At 54.5% G+C, this 17,135-nt stretch overlaps 6 protein-coding genes across 6 annotated transcripts; 3 read left to right on the forward strand and 3 right to left on the reverse strand.

Moving 5' to 3' along the window:
- Positions 1-99: 99 nt before the first annotated feature.
- Positions 100-1,139, forward strand: BDP81DRAFT_276398 (uncharacterized protein; the record flags this gene model as incomplete). Its single annotated transcript, XM_060582967.1, has 2 exons — positions 100-155; positions 215-1,139. Coding segments are annotated over 2 exons (981 nt in total), but the record flags the coding sequence as incomplete, so codon positions are not given.
- A 116-nt stretch (positions 1,140-1,255) lies between these two features.
- On the reverse strand, positions 1,256-2,871 carry BDP81DRAFT_21308 (WD repeat domain-containing phosphoinositide-interacting protein 4). The gene is made up of 4 exons (XM_060582678.1): positions 2,576-2,871; positions 2,473-2,511; positions 2,318-2,415; positions 1,256-2,263 (listed from the first exon to the last, which is right to left on the reverse strand). Exons 1-4 carry the CDS (start codon positions 2,682-2,684, stop codon positions 1,337-1,339), a joined length of 1,173 nt encoding a protein of 390 aa, XP_060452478.1. The 5' UTR covers positions 2,685-2,871; the 3' UTR covers positions 1,256-1,336.
- A 1,528-nt stretch (positions 2,872-4,399) lies between these two features.
- Positions 4,400-5,830, forward strand: BDP81DRAFT_389210 (septin; the record flags this gene model as incomplete). The annotated part of the gene is made up of 6 exons (XM_060587230.1): positions 4,400-4,472; positions 4,553-4,669; positions 4,729-4,816; positions 4,871-5,008; positions 5,060-5,527; positions 5,584-5,830. The coding sequence occupies 6 exons, from the start codon at positions 4,400-4,402 to the stop codon at positions 5,828-5,830; spliced, it is 1,131 nt and encodes a 376-aa protein (XP_060452479.1).
- Positions 5,831-6,461: 631 nt separating this feature from the next.
- Positions 6,462-7,815, reverse strand: BDP81DRAFT_21342 (inhibitor of apoptosis-promoting Bax1-domain-containing protein). The gene is made up of 3 exons (XM_060582680.1): positions 7,457-7,815; positions 7,170-7,370; positions 6,462-7,092 (listed from the first exon to the last, which is right to left on the reverse strand). Exons 1-3 carry the CDS (start codon positions 7,634-7,636, stop codon positions 6,601-6,603), a joined length of 873 nt encoding a protein of 290 aa, XP_060452480.1. The 5' UTR covers positions 7,637-7,815; the 3' UTR covers positions 6,462-6,600.
- A 3,790-nt stretch (positions 7,816-11,605) lies between these two features.
- On the forward strand, positions 11,606-13,336 carry BDP81DRAFT_306938 (TLC domain-containing protein; the record flags this gene model as incomplete). Its single annotated transcript, XM_060583317.1, has 4 exons — positions 11,606-11,846; positions 12,020-12,333; positions 12,393-12,680; positions 12,731-13,336. 4 exons carry the CDS (start codon positions 11,606-11,608, stop codon positions 13,334-13,336), a joined length of 1,449 nt encoding a protein of 482 aa, XP_060452481.1.
- Positions 13,337-14,228: 892 nt separating this feature from the next.
- BDP81DRAFT_307125 (uncharacterized protein) lies at positions 14,229-16,792 on the reverse strand (the record flags this gene model as incomplete). The annotated part of the gene is made up of 3 exons (XM_060583337.1): positions 14,229-14,794; positions 14,855-16,465; positions 16,531-16,792. The coding sequence occupies 3 exons, from the start codon at positions 16,790-16,792 to the stop codon at positions 14,229-14,231; spliced, it is 2,439 nt and encodes an 812-aa protein (XP_060452482.1).
- Positions 16,793-17,135: the final 343 nt, after the last annotated feature.

The raw sequence follows: 17,135 nt of genomic DNA on the forward strand, positions 1-17,135 counted from the left end.
TTCAGCCTGGAAGAATTGAAGCTTGAGTACACCAGTCGTCTACCACGGAATTGACGATTGTCGAAAGCTTCAGAGGACCTTGGATTTCTCGTCGCAACCATGAACAAAATACGCGCCATCCAGGAGCTCAACAAGAAGGAGATTGAACATGGAATGTAAGTTACACCATCATATCTTCCATGCATAGTGAGGACCATGCGCTGACACGCAACAGCTCCCCCGAAGGCTCCTGGCACGTCGACTACCGCGACACGGCGTACATCTACTTTGGCGGTCTCCCCTACGAAATGTCCGAAGGAGACGTAATCACCATCTTCTCCCAGTTCGGCGAACCCGTCTGGCTCAAGCTCGCCCGCGACAAGGAGACGGGCAAATCAAAGGGCTTCGGCTGGCTCAAGTACGAGGACCAGCGCAGTACCGACCTGGCTGTCGACAATCTCGGCGGCGCGACGATCGTTGGCAGCCGCATGATTAGCGTAGACCACGCGCGCTACAAGTTCCGCGACGACGAGGACCCGGACGAGGGTAAAGTGGACTGGGCGACTGTTATGAAGCAGGAAGGGGGCGACAAGACAGACGAGGGGTCGGATGAAGACGAGGAGGAGCAGCGACCGATGTTGCCTGAGGAGAGGGAGCTTGCGCTGCTAATTCGGGACCATGACGAGGATGACCCCATGAAGGCTTTCTTGATTGAGGAGAAGAAGGAGGAGATCAAGGAGGCGCTGCGGCGGCGGGATGATAAGTCTGAGAGGCGGAAGAAGCACAAGCATCGTCATCGGTCACACAGGTCGCGCAGGCACGACAGCGATGAGGAGATGAGGGACGCGGACCGCGACGAGGATAGGCATCGCAGCCGGAGGTCTCGTCGCGATGACACGCCCGACGACAGAGATCGCAGAGACGACGAGAGGAGTTCACGCCGCCACGGACATCGAAGCGAGGACCGGGATAGGGGGTCGAAAAGGGATGATGGAGGCCGGAGAGAGAGGGACCGATCAAGAGACAGACGAGATCGAGACCGGGGCCGTGATCGAGGCGAGGACGGCGAGAGGAGGAAAGAGCGCCGGCATCGTGACCGCGATGGTTCGGAAGAGCGCCAGCATAAAAGGCTTAGAGATCGTGATGATGAGCGACGGCACACACGGCGGAGTAGAACCAGGAGCAAGTCGCCGTAGTCTCGAAAATGACCTGAATACTTAATACCAAACTAAGCGATGCTATCGCCGATACCCCTGAATGCCTTGCTTGTCCGATGCCAACGCCGAATGTAATATACACGGTGCCGTGAACCAAATAGCCAGCATGGCTCCTACGAGCCAGCCTGAGAAACATCTCGTCATGAAGCACTACCCAAGTATCGCTTCCAGCCTTCCCGCACGACATAGCGGCGTCCATCCTCTCCCTTGGATATCACAAACTTCTCCCATCTAGCGTCGTGTCCGGCGCCAATCACGACCAGACTGTCTTCCGTGATCCATCCGATCACGCCTTTCTGCGGTCTCGTTGTCCCCAGTGTCGTCTGTTCTGACATGGGCAGGCCGCCGATGAGGGGATCGTCGCCTGCTTCGAATGGTGCAGATGCGAAAGAGTATACGTCCGAGAACATCCGCGGCATCAAGGGAATTTTGCCCAGGAATCCCCAGCGGCCCTTGCCATCGTCGGCCGGTCTGCCTGCAAGGATGCCGGATCCCGCCATCTGCGACGCCGACGGGCTGGTCGGTGCTGTCATGGGCTTCTTGGGGTGCGGGACGTCGAATATGTGCAGTGTCGACTTGTCTGATGTGCAGGCTAGTTTGGTGCCCTCGGGACTGAAGCCGAGAGAGAAGATCGTGGCAGGATCAACGCCCCGCCGCAACTCGGCAAGCCGGGCACAATTACTTGTGGCGAAGACTCTGATCAAAGTGCCCATCTCGCTTGCCGTCGCCAAAAGCTCGCCGTCTGGACTCACTTGAATGGCCCGGAGGGCAGATGAGTGAGCGGGGATGATGCTAACGTTGCCGGTTCCGATGTCGACGAGCTGGATCTGCCCGACGGTTCTACCCGGGAATGCAATAGTCTTGTCTGACATGGCAACGAGTCCAAGGGGGTTGTTCGTGGTTTCGTACACTGACAGCAGGTCGGGAGGCTTCGCAAACGAGTATACACGAACGCTGTTCTGGAGCGCTACGACGATACGGTTTCGACCGATCCGGACGCTCCGCACTGGTGTAAGAGAGGCGATCTCTATGGCCACTCTACCCTTCATGTCGTCCCAGATAATGGTCTGCGGGGTGGATGAGTCTGCGATCCTGAAGAGGGCTGAATATTCACCACATACCTTGGTGCTACTGAACTTGGGTTGTCTACCGCCACCGACGAGCGCCAGATAGTTTGTCGTCCCCATCATCTCGACCAGACCGATGCCGGCATTGAAGTCTATACTGTGGTTAGCCACATTTCTTTATGAAAGGTTACAAGGGGGGAAGCGCAAACCTCTGGATGCCTTGAGAAGGCAAGACTTGGTGTGGAAGACTACCGGATGTCAGGGATCATGAATAGCTTAAGTGTTCACATCTCAGCTGCCACAATAACTTACTGCATATCCCTGAGTTGAGACCAACCGAGAAGCAACTAGCATCACTATTGAACGATACAGAAAGCACCACTGTCGAGGGCGCCGTCTCTATAGGTGGACGAGTATTCATTGTTTGATATTGTGCCTGTAAGTCGCTGTCGCGGATAGGTGACGGCTTGGCCTGTGTGACGGTGAGGGGCTCGGTAATAAGGGATGAGCGCTGTGGATGCAAGGCCGGCAGGCCAGGCCAATATTCTGTTGTTCTTGGAATTCTTCGTTATGATATCATCCTTGACAAGCGCATCTCTCGAAAAGAGAGGTGTTCCGCTGGCGATATTGACGATGATGTTGACGGGCGACAACGGGTTGAAGCGTCTATTAACAACGGCAGTGAGTTGAGCGGGTCGAAGTCAGCTAAATTGCCGAGTCAGGAAGCTGGGGCAAGGTAAGTAAGTTGGCAGGGGAGATTGGCAAGTGTATGCAGTTGACAAACAGCCCCCAGCGATGATTCAAGAGAATGAAAGGCGACCGGTTTGCGGATATCAAAAGGGACGATGCTCACAAACAGGACCTCGTGGACAGTGTCTCAGCAGATGGGAATTGAAGTCAGCCTGGAGACGTCCTCGAAGTAGGGAAAGGTACGTATCGTATCGTCCCGTCTCATGCGGCGCATCAACCAACCTGCCTGTCCATGGGTGGAAGTTGGGTGCGTGCCCGGGTACAAAGGTACCTAGCGGTATTAAATAAGCAAGCAGGTAACGAAATGAATTGCTGCTCATGCACCTGAGTTTCTGTTCCTGTTGCTGCGATTATCGATAGTACCAATATCATACTTCAAAATCTTTATACTCTCTGTATCCCTTCAATGATATCTTCTAGGAAGTTTAGGGAGGGGATAGTCAAAAAGGTAGATGCGATAGGAAAGGGATTACTTATATGTTGGCTGGCATACTATCTTCCAGGTTGTCACCCACTTGGTACCTTAAGGCAGGCACCGTGGTGAGACGATGGGAACTTGAGATGAAATGAGGGCCAGTGTGATCGAGGCACCTGCCACGTCTGTCCAGCTGGTGGCCACCTGGCCTGAGGTAAGGCGCTCCCCCAGGAACGCGAAACATGTTTGGTCCCTTGGACACACGGTGCAAACGCGCCAACATCCAACGTGCGTGCCGCAATTGCTGCAGCCAGGCGGGAAAGCTTCAGCACTGACCATGTGCCAGTCTCGTGACCTGTCATCCTCACTCTCTTCCAAAATTGCCCGAGGATACCCCGCTATTGGTGCTTTTCCTTTATGGGCTTAGCGCTAATTTTGGAGGAAAGGAGCGTGGGCCGGGGAGTTGCTGCCCCCTGAATTGGGCATGCAGGAGGAAGCAATCAATTGGCTGGGGGGGGCACTTGGGGTCGTCCTGCCGCAACATTTTGTGTGAAATTGCATTTTCCAACACCCGTCGGTCAAGACCCTCCCGTCCCCTTTAGCACCTGCACCTCCCGTCCGACCCCCAGGTCCCAATCCAGAACAACGACATTTGGGATCCAGCAGTCCTTTTGCTCCGTTCATCTACGACACGACACGACGCTCGCTGTCCCTTGAAACGATATCGTCGCCATTCTTTTCTCGTCAAGTCGTTGAATCCCTCAACGACTCCTTGACCGACCCTCATCTAGATTAAGCGTTACTTTCAACAACCGTCGTATGTTTGCCCGCCTCTCTCAGTCTACCCCCTACTACACCAATCCGGCCCCCATTCAACAATTCCTCCCCCGACTCCACGAAGCCATCATGGCCCCAATGCATCTGCTTCCCTCGAGATACCGCGTTGCTGACCACACCCTATACTACAGAAGATGATGCGCAGAAAGAAGAACGTGAAGAAGGGAATCCAGTTCTGTTTGATGGTCTGCGGAGCATCAGGCACTGGTACGTTTTCCCCCTACATGGCCAACCTCGTGTTGACTCAAACACCACCGAGTTCTGTCGACTAACCTTCGACCTTACAGGAAGAACCACCTTCGTCAACACCCTCTGCGGAAAGAGCGTGCTCGGCCACAAGGAGTCGGACGACCCCAACGGCGCCTCTGTCGAGGATGGTGTCAAGATTAAGCCTATCACTGTCGGTGCGTGACTACCGTTCCAAGCCTTTGAGCATCGCATCAGCAAACTGACCGCCCCATAGAGTTGGAGTTGGACGAGGAGGGCACACGTATCTCCCTGACCATTGTCGATACTCCCGGCTTCGGTGACCAGATTGACAATGAGGCCAGGTAAGGCGCCACGCCAACGTTTCGATAGTATTGCGGTTGCTAACGTGTACGCAGCTTCTCCGAGATTGTCGGCTACCTCGAGAGACAATACGATGACATTCTTGCCGAGGAGTCTCGTATCAAGCGTAACCCTCGTTTCAGAGACAACCGTGTGCACGCCATGCTTTACTTCATCACACCTACCGGACACGGGTAAGCCCATCGTCTCTTGGCCTTATTGACCGCCACTAACTCAGTCAACAGTCTTCGCGAGTTGGATATCGAGCTCATGAAGCGCCTTGCTCCCCGTGTCAACGTCATTCCCGTTATTGGCCGTGCCGACTCCCTGACCCCTGCTGAGCTCGCCGAGTCGAAGAAGCTTGTGATGGAAGACATTGAGCACTACCGCATCCCCGTCTACAACTTCCCTTACGACATCGAGGAAGACGACGAGGACACTGTCGAGGAGAACGCCGAGCTGAGAGGTCTGATGCCGTTCGCGATCGTCGGATCCGAGGAGATTGTCGAGATTGGCGGTCGCACCGTCCGCGCCCGCCAGTACCCTTGGGGTGTTGTCGAGGTTGACAACCCGCGCCACTCCGACTTCCTCGCCATCCGTTCTGCGCTTCTTCACAGCCACTTGGCTGACCTGAAGGAGATCACCCACGACTTCCTGTACGAGAACTACCGTACCGAGAAGCTCAGCAAGTCTGTTGAGGGTGGTGCTGGAGTGTATGTCTTGCAAACCCCTATTTACCCATGATGTCGCCATGCTGACCATGTTTTAGCGACTCGTCCATGAACCCCGAGGACCTCGCCTCGCAATCTGTGCGCCTCAAGGAGGAACAGCTGCGGCGAGAGGAGGAGAAGCTCCGCGAGATCGAGATCAAGGTCCAGCGCGAGATCAACGAGAAGCGACAAGAGCTCTTGGCCCGCGAGTCCCAACTTCGCGAGATCGAGGCCCGTATGCAGAGGGAACAGTCTGCAGCAGCCGGCGGCCCCGCCGAGGCCAACGGCGACCACGAAGCCAACTAATTCAACAATTCTGGCCCCTGCTTATGGTTACCCCAAACTGCGACGTTGGTCTTTTTCTATACTGGCGTTGGTTTCCGTGCTGTGTTGAAAGAGAAAGAACAATATTCCCCTATGCGAGTTCGTTTCTCTTGACACGAAGATAAAAACCCCAAAAAGGTCTACTACGAATGCGACGACTGGGAAGAGGCTACCGGCTCGGTAGATGTGTGGGAAGAAGCGGTGTACGTTCTCGGGGCGGAGGTTCAAAGGCTTCTGGGTCGAGGCCGGGGGGATCATGGAGGACACGGGGGACCTGTCGGCCACAAGCTACTCGTCAATCTGTTTCCATCATCCCTATCACGCCGCCAGCCCGCATCTTTCCGGCTGTGCCTTTGTAGCCCTTTTACTAACGCTCTCATTTCCCTTTTCTATTAGTCGACTTCTAATGCAGTTATCACATTACTTTACCGCTTCACCAAATTCAAATTTTGTTCCCGGCGTGATATCTTACTGATGCACTGTCTATTTTGTGATCCAATTTGTATTATATCAATTCACTACGAAGGAGGCATGTCAAGAGCACGTGCAAGAAGCACACTCCTATTCGGTCTTCCGCCTGCGCACCAAAATCTTATGGCGTCCGTAATGCATAACGAAGGCCAATAAAACAATAAAACAGCCTATTTTCTCCTCATAAGCCACCTGTCTGAAGTCAAAACTGCGTGGCTAAGAATTTCAGATTACGCTACTAATAGAACATCGGGGTATTGTGTGTGTGTTACAACCAGCTTTTAGTTGTTCTGCTGGCTGTTCAAGATGCGCAGAATCGCCAAGAACAGGTTGATAATGTCGAGGTACAAGCTGATGGCGGCGGCAATCTCCTCCTCGACGTGGTGGTGGCGCATAATGAGCTGCGTATCGACGAGGATGTAGGCGCTAAAGATGAGGGCTGCGATGCCGCCGTAGACGAGCTCGCCGGTGGAGCTGTAGGGGAAGAACATGTACATGAAGCCGAAGAGGACGAGACCCCAGAGGGCGCCGCCGAGGTAGGGCATCCAGGAGGTGAAGTCGTATTTTGTCTGGCAGGCGAAGGCGGTGAGGAAGATGAAGATGCCTGCTGTGAGGAAGACTGCGTTGAGGACGATGCCGGCCTTGTAGAAGGAGACGATGACGGAGATTGTGTAGGCTTCCATTAGGGTGAAGCCTGAGAGGAAGAGGAGGTTTGTCGGGTAGGATTTGCGTTTCCAGAAGGTGAGGAGCATCATGATGATGGAGCCGAAGAGCTGTGTTTCACGTGGTTAGTCTTTGTCCACCTTTCACAGGAGACGTGGAAAGGGGGAGGACGGAGAGGGAAGCGTACGGATGCGAAGACGAGGCCTGGGTGGGCCTGGATCCAGGTCTTGTAGCCATCGCTGAAGAAGCTGAGGGCGGAGACGGCGCCGGTGGCGATGAGTTGGACGGTGAGAATGGCGTAGACCTTGCGGATGAACTGGTTTCTGATATCGGTCGTGGCCTCTGCTACTGAGCCGCCGAACTGTGGGTTTGATGGGTTAGTTGGAAGCTGGTTCACGATGGGTACAGAGGCCATGGGATAGCCGGAGCTGGAGAGTCTTGCTTGGAGGGAGAGCTGCGCTATGCTGTGCTTACCTTGAAGTCATCGGGGAGGTCATCGTCCTGGCTGCTACGAGGCGCGCCGCCGCCGAAGAGGCGGTCGGTATCGGAGGCGGCGGTGGGTTCGGCCTGGTAGGCGGGGGGCGCCTGGGCGTAGCTTGATGCTTCGTCCGGGTCCTGGGTCGGCGCCGGGGCGTACTTTGTCTTTGAGGCCATCGTTTACGCTTGGATTTGGCCGGTTCGTTGGTGGAAAGTGTTTGAACTTGTCGTCGAGAAAAACGTTTGCGAGGAGGATGTCGCGTAGGTGATAGGTGTATGACGAGCACTTTTGAACTTTTTTTTTTTGGTTGTTGGTTGCCTGCGGAAAGGTTGAAGGAAGGGCCGGGCGGGGAGAGTCGTTGTCGTCAGGAAGGGATCATGTGGGGAGGGCGTGATGCGAACGGTCACTGCTTACACAGCTGTGTGTGGCTGATGGGTCTGGGGTAGAGTGTGGCGTTGGCGGGGTCATGTGATGGGAATGTGGCGTCGCAGAATCCTCGGGCGAGATCTTCAGGATTCTGTTCTTTTTATTGCATTAATCTGCTTACCGACTCATATTTACAAGTAAGCGGTCGCATGTATCCAAAGGGCCTTCTCATGCAATTCCTGTCTTGCTCGGCATATTCCCTGCACCTCGAACTGTGCCTGAAGACACGGCAGCAAGCGCGAACGCTAAACGGTGCAGACAGCAGGGTAATTACAATATTGATTTGATGGATCTTTCATCTAGCATGTTGGACCTTGAGTGGCAGAGTGGCTGTAGCAGCCTCTTGACAACCGCGTGGTCTGATGTTCGCAGCTTTCTGTAAGCTGCAGCTAAGGCAGAAAAGGTTCGAACCTCTATAGATTTGTGGAAAGGCAAATGGTATACGGAGCACTTGCGTAGTCATTATAGACGCCCCGTATCCGTACATCGACATCACATCACCATCACATCCCAAAGTGGCGGTCTCGAAAAAGATCCGACCAGCCGATACTCGTCGAAAAAGACGGGATGAAACGCGGAGGCCGAGAGATTTAGATAGGTAGAGGGGGAAGAGATCTTGACAAGTCCTTCTGGACGCATGCACGGAACAAGTAGAGGACAGAGCTGGAGTCTTGGAGGACGGGAAGACGGGTAAAGACGAGGACGAGGCGGAAGTTTGGGACCACCTGAGCTGGTTTTGTCTGTGATGCGAGGTCCGACCGTATTCGTCTGTTCTTTTCTTTTGCGATTTGGTGATGTCGCATACAGGTGCGGATACATACGGGTAGGAATGGAATACGTGAATTTGCGTTTATGATACGGGAGGATGGGGTTGTCAGTTCTGTGGCCGTACTCTGTACCGTTTCCCTAGACATCACATCAACCTAAGCACCTTGAAGAGTGGAGGCACTCCATCGAGATGAGGCGTCACGGCCACGCGCGGAGTGCGGTTTGCGGTTTGCGGTTTGCGGCTCTCACGAAAGGTCATAATTGAGGATCACTAGCGTTCTGACGGCAGCTAAATAGAAAAGCGACGGTCTCGTCCTGGATGCGAGGTGACGGAGCTGGCAATTGGCTGCTGCATGTCGCCATCGCACGGGGAGGGGTGGAAAGGGACGGGAGGATGGGCCAAGGTATTGTCGAGCTTTCAAGGTATGTATCCGTACCTCTACAGCACCTCATGGCGAGGTACAGTACAGAGTACCTACCTTGCCGTACTCAGTGCCTATACGGAGAGAGAGAGCATTTGCTCTGAAGTTTGAACAGCATCTTGCTTTACAAAGGGGTCCAGTGGCAGTCAGATTTATTGGGTCAGGGCTTCGCGGGAGTCTAGGCGGTGTCAAGGATTGTGAACAGACATTGTTTGTTATTGAATGCATGACCCAAGTCTAGGAAAAGTCATTTGTTGTTGTTGAACGTTGCACAGATGAAAATAGGGGTATCTCACAAATTGTCTGTGAGACCTGGTTGGGTGATCAGAGGGGAAAGCCAAACTATTACTGCGTACAACAGGATACACAGCGCCTAGAGACCTATCAGGAACCTGGAAAAAGCAAAAGGCTGAGAGCAAAAGAAGAATAGAAGCAATTAGAAAAAGTTGACATGATTGACAGGGGCATGTATGGTAAACATTGATAAGGCTCTAGGGGGTGAAAATCACCTCATTTTAAACGCGGTGCAGGTCTCCAAGATGAAGATTGTCAATGCCCGTGCCATTGTTCCAACGTGCCCTCTGCTAAGATGGCGAGATCAGCAGTAAACACAATGGCCAGGGAAAACGAGGAAAGAAGCAGGAAACCAGAGCAATCTAATTGGATCAATGGGCCAGTGTTGAAACTTGTTGAGGACGAGTAGACCCGCCCGTCCTTTCTCTCTCTCCATCTTCAACTCCCGTCTCCACGTCTGCGTTCGCGTGCGGCGTTGCGGTGTTGGTTCCCCTCCCTCCACTCTGTTTCGGACAGCTCTGCCTTGGAATTGAGTCCAGCTGACCAGCATCTGCCGCTCGTACGGATACTCGAGTCCAATTATTCGTTTAAATAGACTTGACCTATTGGTGCCATGGTGGTCTTGGTGAAAGGTAGAGAAAGTGGACAAAAGAGAGAGGGGTCGGTTCACTCCCGACGGCGGCCCATGGGCGACAACAATCAAGCTTCTAATCATTTCTGACAATTTGAAGGCCATCACCACTGTCCACCGCACCGTCCAATTCCATGTCCCACGTCCCACGTCCCAGCGGCCCAGCGCAGCATCAATCAATGATCAAGCTGCAGCCAGACTCGAATGGGATAAGGGGTCCCCCACCCCTTGGGCCCTTCCTTCCCCCAATTCTCCCCCGAAAAGTCGGCAGGTACGTACTAATGTGCCGCACTCATTCTGGGAAAGAGAGAACCAGGGACCAAGAGAACCCTGGTGCTTTTATTGGCCGACGCCTCTTGCCCACATCCCTTTCCCATGTCACGCCTGCCACCGTCAACTTTCTCTCTCTTTCTCCCTCCAGGTTCTGTTCCATTTTCCAATGGCAAGCCGTCTTCACCGCCTTTGATGAACCTGTTTGGCTCACTAAGAATTGGCCGGCGATCTCTAAATAAGTACATGACGGTTACGGATACAGCATGTACTGTAGACGAGTTGTGCGAGAGAGAGAGAGAGAGAGAGAGAGAGAGAGAGGTGCAGAAACCAAGGCCTGAGAGAGAAAAGGTTTTGCTGGAGGTTGATGTCTTCAGTCTATGCCATTTCTGTCCAAAGTGAACTGGGCCTGGCTGCCGGTTGTCTTAACCCTTTCTTCCCCGGGGCTATGAACAAGGGCAAGGTGGAAGGCAAGAGCAACGTGTAGGTACATGAGTACCTCAGTGGAGCCTCCTTTTTTCTCGAGACGAAGCTGGGCTTCTACCTACTTCTCCCCTCTCTACCAAAAGTACAGACAACTTTACCGTAGGAGCACCCATCTCCGATCACTGCAGGTGAAGCAGCAGACAGAAAGAAGGACCGCTGCAGCCCGCAGCCCGCAGCCCGCAACCACGCACCCCAAAGCACCACACCCACCACTTCATACACCAAACGGGGGGGGGGGCACCATCTTGCACTCCTGATCCCAGCAACTTTCTGGAGCAACCGAGCAGATCCTGACCTAGGCCTTGGCGTCGTGTATTCGTACCGTCTAGCCTATCCTGCTCTGGTCCCGTTGTCTACAGAGTAGGTACCTTACCTTGGGCTTGACCTGACCGCTGTCCAGTCCACCGTCCCGTCTTCTGTCTCCATAGTGTGCGACGTTGCCCTTTCGCTCACTTTCCCATCCTCTCGATCTTCAACCTCCCTAAAACCAACCAAGGACGTTCGTTTCCCCCCCTCCCCTCCCTTTCCTCGACCACGACACTACCAGAAGCGCCCGTGACGACCTCGTCGCGCTTTGCGGTACCAAGAATCCCGACAAGTGCTCCTTTGCGCAACCCAACCCGCTTCAACCGCGTGTCGATAACGATCTCTCTTCGTTATCGCGGCTCAGCACCAACCACAACCACCACAAAGGATCCTTGGGCACGACGGCTATCCGAGAAAACACCAACGCTAAACCACGAAGCAGCCGTCGCTGAGCATTGCAGCCTCTCCCACGACTCCGACTCCGGGTCGCCGCTCTCTTCGACACTTCAATTGAGTTCCAATTGGAGCTCTAGTCGCGCATCATGAGCGACACCACCAGCAACAACGAGGCCTCATCGCCAACCTTTGAGAAGCCCGTCAGGACCAGCTCTGCCGGCCCTCAAATCCAGCGGAATGCCAGCACGAAGCAACTCAAGCTTATGAACGGCCCCCTTTACCAGCAAGGACACAACAACGTCAACGTCGTGCTCATCCGACGGGTCAGGAGGACAGACGACAGCGCTTGGAAGATGCTGAGCCGGTGGATGGTTGAGAACCAAGTCGGTACGTCGTCTTTCTTGTGCTCTCTCTCTTCTTAACTCGATTTTTACCCCACACCCACCTCTGTCAAGCCACAACTTTGAAATGCTCAATGTTACACGGGATACATGACCACGAGGCCATACCTCCTATTCGCAAATAATGGCTTGGACACAGCTAACATGTGCCTGATCTAGGTCTCTCTTTCAACCTTCTGGCCCTCCTTTTCCTCGCTCACTTCTTCATCCCGAAGGCGCAACCTCACACGATCAAGTTCTTCACCCTCTCGTACTACAACCAAGAGACCGGCCAGTATGGCGCTGGTCTCGGTGATTCCTGCCTGCTCGCGTTCTGCATCATTCTCTTCACCGGCCTGCGCGCCGCGACCATGGAATACGTTCTGGCACCCCTGGCCAAGGGATGGGGTATCAAGAAGCGCAAGGATCTCACACGCTTCAGCGAGCAGGCCTGGCTGTTGGTTTACTACACGGTCTTCTGGCCCCTGGGCATGGTAAGTTCTCGCTGGCAACTCCAGCTTCTTTCGCTCAGCAATCACTAACGATCACCCAGTACATCTACAAGACTTCGCCCTACTGGTTGAACCTCAGAGAGCTCTGGACGAACTGGCCGCAGCGTGAGCTCTCCGGCCTCAACAAGTTCTACATCCTGGCGCAGTGGGCTTTCTGGCTGCAGCAGATTCTCGTCATCAACATCGAAGACCGCCGCAGGGACCACTGGCAGATGTTTACTCACCACATCATCACTTGCACTCTGATTTCCGCCTGCTACAGCTACCACCAGACTCGCGTCGGAAACCTGATTCTCGTCCTCATGGATGTTGTCGACCTCTTCTTCCCTGTACGTCACGGCTCCCGGCCCTTTATCCTGCATAAGCTAATTAGTCGCAGCTCGCCAAGTGTCTCAAGTACGTTGGACTGAACACCCTCTGCGACTTCATGTTCGGTGCCTTCGTTCTGTCATGGCTTATTGCCCGCCATGTCTTCTACCTGATGGTCTGCTGGTCTATCCACACTCACATCCCCGAAGAAATTCCCGACTCGTGCTACACCGGCCAACAGCCCAATCTGATTGGCCCGCTGCCTGTCCCCGAGGGTAAGAGCTGGATGCTGGAGCCCTTTTACAAGTCGGATGGCATGGTTTGCTGGAACTCTACCATCCGCTGGTCGTTTCTCATCCCACTCCTCGCTCTCCAACTCATCACAATTGGATGGTTTTTTATGATCCTTCGCGTCGTCAACAAGGTCCTCCGCGGCGGAAACGCTGAGGATGTCCGCAGCGACGACGAGCTCGAAGGCGAGGAGGAGGGCGATTACGTCTACGAGGAGGAGGTCGCTCTCGAGGAGGAGGTTGGTGTCGAAGATATCGACCTCAAGAGCTGGGAGCGGAGAACGGGCATCAAGAGACAAGCAAGTTCTTCAGGCGTGAGCCTACCCGGCCACAGCGACCGCAAGGAGCTGCTTGGTAGAATCGGCTGCGAAAAGCAGGTCGACTAAATCTGACGACTGAGTGTCGCCTACGAAGCCATGTAAAAGACCCCGGCACCGCGAGTCTGGTGTATACAAACGAGTTGGTGGTATAGGAGGGCGCCAAAGGAGAGAGGAGTTTTCCAGAAATGGTTGGCATGGTCAGGGATGACTTTTTTTTTGCCAACCTATACTAACGTACTACTTTGCTAGAGCATAGTGCAACGCCTGGATGGCGGGCACACACAGGCATAGATGAACATTTTGGCTTTGCTTTTTTCGCGACGTAAAGAAGAGAAAAAAAAAGGGAAAATCGAAGAGGTTGAGAAAGGGGTTTATATCTCGCCTCTCTGGGATCTTCACCGAGTTGGACTTATTCGAGAAATGAATCAAAAAGTATTTTGAGTTGATGAATATAATGGCTGCCCTATGCATAGTACTTATCTACCTTTTGATTTGATGTAGTAATGATTCGTCGTGTTCCTGTGCCTGTGTTTTTGAGCGCCTGTTTGTCTAAGTATAACGTCCCCCCCTCGTTCGCGTTTGTATGTCGGACATGAGACTGCACGTGGAAGCTAACAATTCCAAGCTCTTTGGTATATCAAGTCATGACTTCATCTCTTCAAGTTATGCCATCGCGCACTTGACGACTTTCAAATCGGAATCACATCTCAGAAGCCAAAGCTAATAGGCGCTTGGATAAACATCATCTGGTAATTGAGCATTTATCTAAAAGATTGGAGGGGGGGGTACTGACGCCAACCAGAAGAAGAAAAACTCCCATCAACCGTCATCCGCCCATCGTCATTCGACAGAACGTTCGTCACATCACACTAGCTCCCCCAAGGAACCTCCAAAAGGACCATTCAGATCTCCCCTTTTTTTCTACTTCACCATCCATGTCATCGACATCTCCAATGTCTCATGCCACATCCGCCGGCGTGATGGGACGGAAAACCCCATTCTCAAGAAAATACGACCCCGGCTGCTGCGCCTGCACCAAAGCCTTCAACGCAGGGTTCCTCTGCGCCAACACATCCCCCTCGCTCTTGAGCAGCACAACGTTCCTCAGCCCGCCGCTCGCCTCGACGCTCAACTTCCGCAGAAGCTGTGTAGTAAGCTCGTCCTGCGCGCCGTCGGGACCGCGGACGACAACCCACGTCACGCCGCCGAGACGGGCCGTGACGACGCCCGAGAGAAGACCGGGGAAGAGCCAGGGGTACTGCAGGATCTCGGCCTCGAAGGCGTTGATGGACTCGCGGGCCGTGGTGGCGTAGGACTCGTTGTTGAGCATGGTGCCGAGGCGGAAGAGGTTGGAGACGGAGACGGCGTTGGTGGAGGGGAGGGCGGTGTCCATGCCGTCCTTGAGGCGGAGGACCGTGTGGGGCGCGTTATCGGGGGTGGTGTAGAAGGCGCCGCATGAGGAGCGGGAGGTTGTGGATTCCGTGGCCGGGGATGGGCTGTCGTAGAAGATGTGGATTTGGGCCTCTGTGGTGGTGTGTTAGTCTGTTCCTGGGGCTGGAGGTTAGAAAGGGGAAGTATTCTTACTCTGAAGCTCATCGGCGAATTCAATCCACTTCTCGTCTGCGGTCACCTCGTAAAGGCCAATGAGACCCTCAATGAGATAGGCATAGTCCTCGGCCAGGGCCTTTGTCTCGCCCACTCCCTCGTGGTATATCCTGTAAAGAGTCTTGGTGCCTTCATCCCAGAGGTTGGACCGAATAAACGCAGCGGCCTTACTGGCAGCCTCTATCGCAGCTTGGCTCTTGGACTCATCAACGGTCGACAAAGCCAGTCCAGCCCTTGTCAAGGAGGAAATCACCAGGCCGTTACGTCCCACCACAATCTTGGTGTCGGTCTCGGGTCTTGGACGCTCCTTCTCCCTGTGCGCCTTGAGTTTTGGTTTCGCCGAAGTGACCACCCTCTTCACCTCGTCAGTGGTAATGCCAGCTTGTCGTCCAATTTCTGAAATGTCCTTGACAACACGCAGGATGTTCTCATTCATGAACTCGTCGTTGGGATCCTGGTCTGGTTCAACGTTGCCATGCTCAAGCACGTTCCAGTAGGACGCAGCCAGCGCTGCCTCGTGGTCGTCTCCAATGACTGTGTCAAACTCCCTTCGTGTCCATAGGTTGTAAGCTCCCTCTCGCATATGTCTATCTCCCCGTCGGTAGTACGAGTCTGCAGCTTCGCTAGAAATGAAACCACCCTCGGGCAGGCTGATGGGGGAGCTCGTTAGATAATCCACCAATTCCACCACGACATCGTAGAACTCCTCATCCTTCTCGCCGCTACCTGCAATCAACCATGCATCCAGGTAGAGACCAAGAAGCAGAGCATTCTGGGCAACAAGCTTCTCGAAGCGCGGAACACTCCAGTCCGCAGTAACAGAGTATCGCGCAAAGCCAGAGCCTCCAACATGGTCGCGCAAACTGCTGTCCCGCATCTTACGCAATGTAAAGAGGGCCATCTCCGTAGCGTGCGCACACTCCGTCTCGCCCACGACGTCCTGAGCAGGGGGGAGATACCGGGGCAAGCGCAGCAGGAAGGACAGCTTCGGTGGGGTCGGGAACTTGGGGGCCAAGCCGAACCCGCCATAGACGGGGTCAAACGTGCCAGCAATGTGCGTGTAAGCCTCCTCCAGCTGGTCCAGATCGAGCTCGCTCGACACGGCGGCCGCCGCTCTGCCGGATTCCGGAAGCTCCAGTCCTGTCTCTGATCTTCCAATGGCAGCGGTCTGCGAACCTGCGACACCCGGCTGGACCGTGGCGGTTCCCAGGGTTCCCTCCGCCGCGAAGTCGTGCAGCTTCACCACGACCTCCTTTGCTTCCTGTCTGCATCGCGGCTCCTGCTCTCTCCACACCTTCTGCAGCTTGCGCAAGATGGCCAGGAAATCCAGACGCTCCTCGTCGTCGGAGCCTCCGTTGTTCGAGCCGGGAGCCGGGTAGTAGGTGCCTCCAAAGACCGGCTCGAGATCCGGGGTCAGGAAAAGGTTCAAAGGCCAGCCGCCTGATCCGCTCACGGCCTGCACGTAGTTCATATATATCGTGTCCAGCTCTGGGCGCTCCTCGCGGTCGATGATGACGGGGATGAAGGACTCGTTCAGGATCGAGGCGCATTCGCGGTGGGTGAAAGACTCGGTAGATGTAAGTCGCGAGTCTGCGAGGGAAAAGGTCAGCGCACATTGTCGGGCATTCGTGGGGTTCTGCCATGCGGGCACTTACAGTGGCAGGCTTTGAAGCCAATGTGCAGAAAGATCAACTTGTTCTCCTTCCTGGCTCTCTCGATCGACTCGTCGTCAAGCAGTTGCCAGGCGACGCGGCCGTCTGCATGGCTTCGCACGTACGGGCTCTTGCTCTGCCCGACCCGGTTCACCAATGGCGGGGCGGATTCATGTACGTCGTTCGTCTGCTGAGCTACAAGCTGCGGCGCCTGGGGATCGGCCTTCTCAGCCCGCGCCGCTTGCGACAGTTCGGAAGCGACCATGACGGAATGTTGCAGCGAGTAATGGCCGGGGGTTATGGGATGCTCAAAGCCAATAACGCTGATGGCTGTTGGCTATATATGTGTATGGGCGACGTCGAGCGTTGGCAACACCAAGAGTTGCGAATGCTCTCTCCGCAGAACGAGTGCTTGCGACTTTGGAATGAAAGATCACGAGATAGTTCCGCAAGTGGTAGCGGCGGGGACTTCGAAGCTGGTCGTCAGTCGGCCCGAGGCGAGGGGATCCAAAGCAGCAAAGTGCGGTAAGGTATCCGTAGTTAGTCGAGTCTGTTCGTCGTACAGATCGGGATAGAAGAGTTAAAGAGGGCGAGTCATGCAGCACAAT

Source organism: Colletotrichum phormii (assembly GCF_030913505.1).
Source record: "Colletotrichum phormii strain CBS 102054 chromosome Unknown BDP81scaffold_1, whole genome shotgun sequence".
NCBI lineage: Eukaryota > Fungi > Ascomycota > Sordariomycetes > Glomerellales > Glomerellaceae > Colletotrichum > Colletotrichum phormii.

Coding starts and splice junctions, on each gene's coding strand:
- BDP81DRAFT_21342 (XM_060582680.1), bottom strand. CDS start 7,636: ATGGCCTCAAAGACAAAGTACGCCCCGGCGCCGACCCAGGACCCGGAC. Junction 7,371..7,456: donor ACCTCCCCGATGACTTCAAG/GTAAGCACAGCA, acceptor ATCGTGAACCAG/CTTCCAACTAACCCATCAAA. Junction 7,093..7,169: donor CAGGCCTCGTCTTCGCATCC/GTACGCTTCCCT, acceptor CGTGAAACACAG/CTCTTCGGCTCCATCATCAT.
- BDP81DRAFT_21308 (XM_060582678.1), bottom strand. CDS start 2,684: ATGAATACTCGTCCACCTATAGAGACGGCGCCCTCGACAGTGGTGCTT. Junction 2,512..2,575: donor TCTCAACTCAGGGATATGCA/GTAAGTTATTGT, acceptor GACATCCGGTAG/TCTTCCACACCAAGTCTTGC. Junction 2,264..2,317: donor CCAAGTTCAGTAGCACCAAG/GTATGTGGTGAA, acceptor TCCACCCCGCAG/ACCATTATCTGGGACGACAT.